The following is a 10,646-nucleotide window of genomic DNA, read 5'->3' as shown; positions in this document are numbered from 1 at the left end:
ACAGTCCAGAGAATAGTCATGTAAATTCAGCCTAGATATATACAAGGGATCAAATAATCTGTTCTGGATATTTTTTCACATTGTCAAATGGTGGATCTAACCAGGACAGTGCAAGCAAAAACAAGACTGCAAATGGTGCACATGTAAAGTGTTGGTCCCATGTTTCATGAGCTGAAATAAAAGATTCCAGAAATGTTCCATATGCAGAAGCTTATTTCTCTCAAATGTTGAGCACAAATGTGTACATCCCGGTTTGTGAGCATTTCTCCATTGCCAAGATAATACATCCACCTGACAGGTGTGGCATATCTAGAAGCTGATTAAACAGCATGATCATTACACAGGTGCACCTTGTGCTGGGGACAATAAAAGGCCACTAAAATATGCAGTTGTCACAACACAATGCCAGATGTCATGTTGAGCGAGCATGGAACTGGCATGCTGACTGCAGGAATGTCTACCAGAATCATTGCCAGAGAATTGAATGTTATTTTCCCTACCATTAGCCGCCTCAAACATTATTTTAGAGGCGTGCATATTCACCAGACATGTCATCCATTGAGCATGTTCGGGATGCTCTGGATTGACGTGTAGGACAGCGTGTTCCAGGTCCCAACCAATTTCCAGCAACTTCACACAGCCATTGAAGAGTGGGAAAACATTCCACAGGCCACAATCAACAGCCTGTTCAACTCTCTGCGAAGGAGATGCGTTACGATGCATGAGGCAAATAGTCACACCAGATACTGACTGGTTTTCTGATCCACGCCACAACTTATTTTTTTCCCCAAGGTATCTGTGACCAACAAATACATATCTGTATTCTCAGTCATGTCAGTCATGTGATGTCCATAGATTAGGGCCTAATGAATTCATTTCAATTAACTGATTTTCTCATATGAACTGTAGCTCAGTAAAATCTTTGACGTTGTTGCATGTTCCGTTTATAGTTTTGTTCAGTGTAGTTAACTAAATAGCTACCCGAACTATCTGCATTGACCCTTTTTGCACTAACTCTAACACATACAGTGCCTTGCGAAAGTATTCGGCCCCCTTGAACTTTGCGACCTTTTGCCACATTTCAGGCTTCAAACAAAGATATAAAACTGTATTTTTTTTGAAGAATCAACAACAAGTGGGACACAATCATGAAGTGGAACGACATTTATTGGATATTTCAAACTTTTTTAACAAATCAAAAACGGAAAAATTGGGCGTGCAAAATTATTCAGCCCCCTTAAGTTAATACTTTGTAGCGCCACCTTTTGCTGCGATTACAGCTGTAAGTCGCTTGGGGTATGTCTATCAGTTTTGAACATCGAGAGACTGAATTTTTTTCCCATTCCTCCTTGCAAAACAGCTCGAGCCCAGTGAGGTTGGATGGAGAGCATTTGTGAACAGCAGTTTTCAGTTCTTTCCACAGATTCTCGATTGGATTCAGGTCTGGACTTTGACTTGGCCATTCTAACACCTGGATATGTTTATTTTTGAACCATTCCATTGTAGATTTTGCTTTATGTTTTGGATCATTGTCTTGTTGGAAGACAAATCTCCGTCCCAGTCTCAGGTCTTTTGCAGACTCCATCAGGTTTTCTTCCAGAATGGTCCTGTATTTGGCTCCATCCATCTTCCCATCAATTTTAACCATCTTCCCTGTCTCTGCTGAAGAAAAGCAGGCCCAAGCCATGATGCTGCCACCACCATGTTTGACAGTGGGGATGGTGTGTTCAGGGTGATGAGCTGTGTTGCTTTTACGCCAAACATAACGTTTTGCATTGTTGCCAAAAAGTTCAATTTTGGTTTCATCTGACCAGAGCACCTTCTTCCACATGTTTGGTGTGTCTCCCAGGTGGCTTGTGGCAAACTTTAAACAACACTTTTTATGGATATCTTTAAGAAATGGCTTTCTTCTTGCCACTCTTCCATAAAGGCCAGATTTGTGCAATATACGACTGATTGTTGTCCTATGGACAGAGTCTCCCACCTCAGCTGTAGATCTCTACAGTTCATCCAGAGTGATCATGGGCCTCTTGGCTGCATCTCTGATCAGTCTTCTCCTTGTATGAGCTGAAAGTTTAGAGGGACGGCCAGGTCTTGGTAGATTTGCAGTGGTCTGATACTCCTTCCATTTCCATATTATCGCTTGCACAGTGCTCCTTGGGATGTTTAAAGCTTGGGAAATCTTTTTGTATCCAAATCCGGCTTTAAACTTCTTCACAACAGTATCTCGGACCTGCCTTGGTGTGTTCCTTGTTCTTCATGGTGCTCTCTGCGCTTTTAACGGACCTCTGAGACTATCACAGTGCAGGTGCATTTATACGGAGACTTGATTACACACAGGTGGATTGTATTTATCATCATTAGTCATTTAGGTCAACATTGGATCATTCAGAGATCCTCACTGAACTTCTGGAGAGAGTTTGCTGCACTGAAAGTAAAGGGGCTGAATAATTTTGCACGCCCAATTTTTCAGTTTTTGATTTGTTAAAAGTTTGAAATATCCAATAAATGTCATTCCACTTCATGATTGTGTCCCACTTGTTGTTGATTCTTCACAAAAAAATACAGTTTTATATCTTTATGTTTGAAGCCTGAAATGTGGCAAAAGGTCGCAAAGTTCAAGGGGGCCGAAAACTTTCGCAAGGCCCTGTATGCTGCTGCTAATGTATTAGCGTTCCTGTTGAGTAGTCACATGTACACATCTACCTCAATTACCCCATACCCATGCACATCGACTCAGTACTTGGTACCCCATGTACAGTGGGGCAAAAAAGTATTTAGTCAGCCACCAATTGTGCAAGTTCTTCCAGATAAAAAGATGAGGCCTGTAATTTTCATCATAGGTACACTTCAACTATGACAGACAAAATTAGGGAAAAAAATCCAGAAAATCACATTGTAGGATTTTTTATGAATTTGCAAATTATGGTGGAAAATAAGTATTTGGTCACCTACAAACAAACAAGATTTCTGGCTCTCACAGACCTGTAACTTCTTCTTTAAGAGGCTCCTCTGTCCTCCACTCATTACCTGTATTAATGGCACCTGTTTGAACTTGTTATCAGTATAAAAAACACCTGTCCACAACCTCAAACAGTCACACTCCAAATTCCATTTTGGCCAAGACCAAAGAGCTGTCAAAGGACACCAGAAACAAAATTGTAGACCTGCACCAGGCTGGGAAGACTGAATCTGCAATAGGTAAGCAGCTTGGTTTGAAGAAATCAACTGTGGGAGCAATTATTAGGAAATGGAAGACATGCAAGACCACTGATAATCTCCCTCGATCTGGGGCTCCATGCAAGATCTCACCCCGTGGGGGTCAAAATGATCACAAGAACAGTGAGCAAAAATCCCAGAACCACACGGGGGGACCTAGTGAATGACCTGCAGAGAGCTAGGACCAAAGTAACAAAGCCTACCATCGGTAACACACTACCCCACCATGGACTCAAATCCTGCAGTGCCAGACGTGTCCCCCTGCTTAAGCCAGTACATATCCAGGCCCGTCTGAAGTTTGCTAGAGAGCATTTGGATGATCCAGAAGAAGATTGGGAGAATGTCATATGGTCAGATGAAACCAAAATTGAACTTTTTGGTAATAACTCAACTCGTCGTGTTTGGAGGACAAAGAATGCTGAGTTGCATTCAAAGAACACCATACCTACTGTGAAGCATGGGGGTGGAAACATCATGCGTTAGGGCTGTTTTTCTGCAAAGGGACCAGGACGACTGATTCGTGTAAAGGAAAGAATGGGGCCATGTATCGTGAGATTTTGAGTGAAAACCTTCTTCCATCAGCAAGGGCATTGGAGAGGAAACGTGGCTGGGTCTTTCAGCATGACAATGATCCCAAACACACCGCCCGGGCAACGAAGGAGTGGCTTCGTAAGGAGCATTTCAAGGTCCTGGAGTGGCCTAGCCAGTCTCCAGATCTCAACCCCATAGAAAATCTTTGGAGGGAGTTTAAAGTCCGTGTTGCCCAGCAACAGTCCCAAAACATCACTGCTCTAGAGGAGATCTGCATGGAGGAATGGGCCAAAATACCAGCAACAGTGTGTGAAAACCTTGTGAAGACTTACAGAAAACATTTGACCTCTGTCATTGCCAACAAAGGGTTTTTAACAAAGTATTGAGAAACTTGTGTTATTGACCAAATACTTATTTTCCACCATAATTTGCAAATAAATTCATTAATAATCCTACAATGTGATTTTCTGGATTCTTTTCTCATTTTGTCTGTCATAGTTGAAGTGTACCTATGATGAAAATTACAGGCCTCATCTTTTTACGTGGAAGAACTTGCACAATTGGTGGCTGACTAAATACTTTTATAGTAGCTGTTCTCTCTGCTACCGCACAGCAAGCGGTACTGGAGCGCCAAGTCTAGGTCCAAGAGGCTTCTAAACAGCTTCTACCCCCAAGCCATAAGACTCCTGAACAGGCAATCAAATGGCTACCCAGACTATTGCCTCCCCCCCCGCTACGCTGCTGCTACTCTTATTATCTATGCAGTCACTTTAACTCTACCTACATGTGCATATTACCGCAACACCGGTACCCCCTGTTATATAGCCCCGCTATTGTTATTTACTGCTGCTCTTTAATTAATTGTTATTATCTCCTTTTAATTTTCTTATAACTGCATGGTTGGTTAAGGGCGTGTAAGTGTTTCACTGCAAGGTCTACACCCGTTGTATTCGACGCACGTGACAAATAACATTTGATTTGAATGCTCTGGAACACAGCCATAGTCTTGAAAATGTACTTATTTATAAAGAAAGAAGCATATCATTGACATATGTGGAGTAATTGGTCTGCTATCCAATACATTGAAAAGTAAACAAATACTATCATTAACAAAAAACTCAAACAGAATAGCAATGACACTTATTTTATTGATCATTTTAGGGTTGTAGCAGGTGAGAAGAAGCATACTGTTTCCTTTTTGAATTACACTGAATGAAATGTTATGGAAAATATTTGTAGTTTGTATATACATTATTAATGTGGAGTTCCATGGTTTTCTACATTTTCTAAATACCAACCAGTGTGTTCGTGTGCAATCCCAAGTTCTTGATCTTAATGATTAATATGAAACTAAGGCTTTCAGACAGCATCTCTTTTGCATCTCAAATCATGCTTATAATTCATTCACACAACATGCCAGCTCATGGAAATACCTAATTACGAGGCCTCTCAACATTGGTCTAGTATCAAGACCCTTAAAAGGGATACTTAGGGATTTTGGCAAGGAGGCCCGTTATCTACTTCCCCAGAGTCAAATGAAGCAGATACCCATAGACTTCCTGTCATTGCGCTAATGCTAGTTAGCATTGGCTCGTGAAACTACCTCTGACTTCCTTCATACCGGACACAGAGACATACCACTAGTTGTGGTGTCCACTAGTTCATCTGACTCTGGGAAACTAGATACAATTCAGAAGTATACCTTCAAGCAAAGATTGTGCAAAACATTTACTACAAGGTGAGGTCATTTTAATATTTAAAAGAAACCTAAAAATATATATTACGAACTCCTACAGGGTTGTAAAAACTTGTGTTACTACAATAGTTCAATGGAATGAAAAGGTTGATGGAAGCCTGGGATGGTTACTAGCTACGGAGGATGAACGCCATAACACACCAATAATGTCTTTCATATCAGAACTAAAGAAATCTATGGAATGGAAGTTATGCATTACATGTTCCGAAGAGTCGATGTGAAAGTGAACCTCAAACGGTTACTTCACGTTTCACTAACAACGTTGCTGGTGATGTTTTTATTTTCTGCAGAACAGACGTTGGGACTTTAACCCAAGGTTTATAGTCATCTAAGTATTCATCAACTAAACATCATTATGGTCCGAAGCAGCTGTTGTGGTGGATAAGTTACCAAACCCCCAACTGATCAGAACAGCTTGATCATACTCTCTCTGGATTTCCCAACTCCAACCCATTTCACTGAAAAGTGAAACAAAATTCAGTGAATATATGAGCAATTATGAAAATAAGACTGTTTTAGAGTAAGGCTGCTTAATCCCCATACTTGTTTTCTTGACTAACCTGGCACTTGCAAGAAGTCCTCGATGAAGCGGATGTAGCTTTGTGCCTGAGGGGGAAGCTCCTCAAAGCACCTCACATCCTCAGTGCTGCAGCACCATCCAGGTAACGTCTCATACTTCACAGACACCCGTGTCAGCACGTCCATATTGGCTACAGAGGGAGAGAGAGAATGAGATGGGAGTCTACCCAGCACACAGGTCAAGCCAAATCAAGTGTGTCTAATGGTAAAGTGAACAGAACAAGATCAGATTAGTCCTCGCAGACAGGGAGAAATTTACCAGGAAAACTGGGAAGGGGCTCATCATCAACAGAGTAGGCTACACCGACTTTGATCTCTGACAGCGTGTCCAGGATGTCAAGCTTGGTCAGAGCGATGCTGTGGGAGAGGAACAGTCATGTCAAACATGATTATGGAATCAACATTGTGGAGGGTGAACACTGTGCTCCAATAATTACAAGGCACACAGTATGGAACACATCCAGAAAGAAGAACACAAGGAGGAGGAGAGACTGAGCCTTACGCAGTGAAGCCGTTGACCATGTGGGCGTATCGGACCAGAATCAGGTCCAGCCAGCCACAGCGGCGCTGCCGGTCCGTCGTCACACCAAACTCCCTCCCTCTGGACTGCAACAAGTTGCCAACCTCCTGGACCACAACCAACACAACAACAGCAGTCAGATCTGGGATTCACCGTAAAAAAACTGAATGCAAATATGAAGTACTGGAATAGACGGTATGTTTATGCCACAACAAATTCATACTGCAAGACTTTCATACTGCACACAACATTGATTCCGCACAACAAATTCTGTCCACTCACATTGTCCTGCTCAGTGGGGAAAGCTCCTACGCCTACCCGGGTGGTATAGGCCTTGACCACACCATACACCCGCCCCACATAGGACGGGGGCACACCCAGGCCAGTGCACACTCCCCCAACAGTGCAGTTAGAGGACGTGACAAATGGGTAGGTACCTGAAAAATGCAAATTATTCCACTTCCTTCAAATTATATTCCAATGGCAAACAGCAGAGGAGCATAATCATTTTACCCTCTCAACCCCTTCTGTTCTCACCAAAGTCAATGTCCAGGAGGGCTGCATTGGCTCCCTCCACCAGGATCTTCTTACTGGGTCCAGTGAGGGCCTTGTGCATGAAGTACACCCCATCTGTTACAAGCGGACGCAACCTCTCAGCATACTCCTGGAAAAGAAGGAAAATTAGTGACTAAACACATACTGGAGCACAGAGAAACCTCTCAGCATCTTCCCTTTACATTTTCTGTTCACTACTGGAAGACAATCAAGAGCTGTGCTGCAAGGAACCAGCTCAATTGAGACGGTACCAACCTGCATAAAGAGACCCCTCAAAAACAAGACATAACTGGACTAGCATCCCTGACTGCATCCTGGGCAGGTGATGGATAAGTCCAACGTTTTATTTAAGTAAAGATATGTCATTCAAGCAATATTCTTTTTACCTTCAGTTGCTGCAGCTCATTGTCAATGTCAACATTGAGGTTGGGGTACATAGTCAAGAAATGCTCTGCCAACACACGGAACCTGTGGAAGAAAAGGACATCCACTAGCAATCAACATCAATGACTTAAATAAAGTTAAGGCTTGAAAGCATCACCATGCATTCTTAAAAACCATTTTTGTACTGACTTCTCCTCAAAGACAGTAAAATCAGACACAAGGTCACAGACTCTCAGTCCATTACGAGCAGCTTTGGAAGAATAGGCAGGTCCAATGCCCTTTTTGGTGGTTCCCAAACTGGAAAACAAACAGAAACAGATAGTGGATGTTCAGGAGCGCCACAGAAGGAATATACAATACTGCCTTGGCAGTAGTTTAGAAAGGCTACCATGACTTCATTTTTTAATAGCTGCAATCACGGACCATATTTATTTGTTTGACATTTTGTAGGATCTCGTTTTCAAGTGTCCAAATGAAAAAGAAAATAAACAATACTTTGTAACAAGAAAAGCACAAAAACATACATTTGCTGTACAACTACTAATAGGCCTACAACTAATAAAAATTACCTATTTTTGCAAATAAAACTAAGTACGTGGACGCACCTTCAAATTAGTGGATTCGGCTATTTCAGTCACACCCGTTGCTGACAGGTGTATAAATCGAGCACACAGCCATGCAATCTCCATAGACAAACATTGCCAGAAGAATGGCCTTACTGAAGAGCTCAGTGACTTTCAACACGGCACCATCATAGTATGCCACATTTCCAACAAGTCAGTTTGATATACTCCAGTCAACTGTAAGTGCTGTTATTGTGAAGTGGAAACATCTAGGAGCAAAAACGACTCAGCCGCGAAGTGGTAGGCCACACAAGCTCAAGGAACAGGACCACAGAGTGCTGAAGCCGAACAGCCGCACACAAGCCTAAGATCCCCATAAGCAATGCCAGGTGTCAGCTGGAGTGGTGTAAAGCTCGCTGCCATTGGTCTCTGGAAACGCATTCACTGGAGTGCTGAATCACGCTTCACCATTTGAAAGTGCGACAGACAAATCAGGGGTTGGCCCCAATGCATAGTGCTGACTGTAAAGTTTGGTGGAGGATAAATAATGGTTTGGGCTCCTTAGTTCCAGTGAAGGGAAATCTTAACGCTACAGCATATGACATTCTAGATGATTCTGTGCTTCCAACTTTGTGGCAACAGTTTGGGGAATGTCCTTTCCTGTTTCAGCCCAACAATGCCCGCTGCACAAAGCGAAGTCCATGGAGGCTGTTATAGCAGCAAAGTGGGGGGCTCCATATTAATGCCCATGATTTTGGAATGAGATGTTAGATGAGCAGGTGTCCACATACTTTTGGTTCTGTAGTGTATTTAAAAATCTCCACATGGTGATGTTTTTAATAGTATAGTAAAATTAAGAGGGCTCGTCTTCACAAAAAGTCTCATAGATCAGCACTCGTACTCGGACATGCTTTATAAATATGAGCCCAGATACTCATCACTTTCTCATACAGTAAAACCCACGCACTTCTTTCCCGCCTGTAGCTGTCTCTGTTGTTCCTGGATCCCATCAACAGCTTGGTGGAAGTTGAACACTATGAACAGATGAGGCAAAGAAAAATAGTAAATTAATGTAAATTGCAAAACACTAAACCATAGGTTTGCAAAACATACAACCAAGTCATACAGACTTACCAATGTGTGCACGGTCAGAAATCTTTAACCGCTCCTCCCATCCTTCCAGTCCTGGACAAAGACAACAAATAGCAGGTCTTGTTCCACTTCATTCATCCATCACCCTTTTATCCCTCATCGTTCCTGCAAGCCTCTTTTTTTTGCAAATACTTACCTTTGCCTTTCTGCAGGTTCTTTTCAGCCTCCTCAAAGAGCCCAGGCAGGTGTATCACAACCCCGTTCCCTGTGGATAACCAATTCAGTTAGGGATGACTTGAACAGGAATCCAAATAAGTGAAAGCAGCTTGGTGGCTGAAGTGCCAGTGAGAGGGTCAACCCACCAATAAATGAGACAGCCTTCTTGTTGAGCACTCCGCTGGGCAGCAGGTGAAAGTCATACTCCACAGAGTCCACCACCACTGTGTGGCCTGCGTTGTTGCCTCCCTGGATGAGACACAATATTTACTTGAAAACGAAGAGGTGCACAAGCGCAGTTCTGTTAATAATTAGCAGCCAACTGGTAGGGCATCATTTGAACGGCAACAAAAACGGAAATGTAGTACAACATATGGACACGTTGCACACTAGCATGGGCCATCCAACACATCCTAATGCCTTGGGCTTCTGTTGCAGCAGCCAGTGCCATTATCTAGCTTGACTGCAAATAGGGCACTGATCACAAGGTCAAAGTTAGTCGAATGAAACCAATGTAGGTAGTGTTTCACCACGGGAGCTGAGAAGGATATCTCGATAACTCCATTTCGTAACTACTATAGCTAGTAATCTCTAGATTACACATTTGTTGGGGGTCGTTATCAGCTACCACACTAGATAGCAAGTTTAGCTAGCGAACCACGGTACTGTTCGTTTGTAGGCTTGCATGATGTGGCTAATAGATAACTAAATATTGTTATACACTAGTTATTGGTTTTGTTTAGGCCTTGCTAACGCAGCCTATCGACTTCCGTATTTTTGTGAAGTTCAAATGCCGTGTGTTTTGCTGGGTTAGCGAACATTAGGTTGCTAGTCAGCATAGCTAGCTACGTACCTGACACCTGCATACTAGGTCTGCGTCCATTGCTAGCAGGTCAACCACTTTCCCCTTTCCCTCGTCTCCCCATTGCGCACCGAGGACCACGGTTACTTTATTCCGAGGTTCCTTCGGAGTCCGCAGGGACTCGACCTGTCCATTCTCCCGAGGTCGCTTGAAAGCAGGCTCTCCGTTCAAGGAGGCCGTTTCTTGGCCATTAGGCATTGTGCTGTCTGCTGCCATGCTGCTCTGTGCGTTGCCGGAAGATGAAATGAGCGGGTTTCTCTTAAAGGAAGTGTGCTTTTTCACACTGGTCCCACTTCAATTGAAGCAGGCAGAAAGGTACTGAACTACAAATTTGGGCTTTTAATGGGCAATGTTTGATCCATTAACAGA

The 10,646-nt window shown here is 42.9% G+C and overlaps 1 protein-coding gene across 1 annotated transcript; it reads right to left on the bottom strand.

Annotated features, from left to right (window-relative positions):
• Window positions 1-4,878: 4,878 nt before the first annotated feature.
• Window positions 4,879-10,536, bottom strand: LOC109872889 (adenylosuccinate synthetase isozyme 2-like). The gene is made up of 13 exons (XM_020464304.2): window positions 10,269-10,536; window positions 9,562-9,664; window positions 9,396-9,464; window positions 9,242-9,292; window positions 9,075-9,141; window positions 7,734-7,841; window positions 7,547-7,628; window positions 7,143-7,269; window positions 6,888-7,042; window positions 6,588-6,712; window positions 6,345-6,442; window positions 6,067-6,216; window positions 4,879-5,964 (listed from the first exon to the last, which is right to left on the bottom strand). Exons 1-13 carry the CDS (start codon window positions 10,491-10,493, stop codon window positions 5,912-5,914), a joined length of 1,413 nt encoding a protein of 470 aa, XP_020319893.1. The 5' UTR covers window positions 10,494-10,536; the 3' UTR covers window positions 4,879-5,911.
• Between the last annotated feature and the right edge of the window lie 110 nt (window positions 10,537-10,646).

The sequence above is a fragment of the Oncorhynchus kisutch genome, linkage group LG28, assembly GCF_002021735.2.
Source record: "Oncorhynchus kisutch isolate 150728-3 linkage group LG28, Okis_V2, whole genome shotgun sequence".
NCBI classification, from domain to species: domain Eukaryota; kingdom Metazoa; phylum Chordata; class Actinopteri; order Salmoniformes; family Salmonidae; genus Oncorhynchus; species Oncorhynchus kisutch.
The sequence above is the reverse complement of the archived record's forward strand: the minus strand, read 5'-3'. Positions and strand labels throughout refer to the sequence as shown.

What these genes read in the sequence shown, in the direction of transcription:
- LOC109872889 (XM_020464304.2), bottom strand. Translation starts at nt 10,493, where the DNA reads ATGGCAGCAGACAGCACAATGCCTAATGGCCAAGAAACGGCCTCCTTG. An exon ending in GAAGGCTGTCTCATTTATTG is followed by an intron (nt 9,465 to 9,561) that starts GTGGGTTGACCC and finishes GGTTATCCACAG; the next exon opens with GGAACGGGGTTGTGATACAC. An exon ending in GGACTTCTTGCAAGTGCCAG is followed by an intron (nt 5,965 to 6,066) that starts GTTAGTCAAGAA and finishes TTCACTTTTCAG; the next exon opens with TGAAATGGGTTGGAGTTGGG.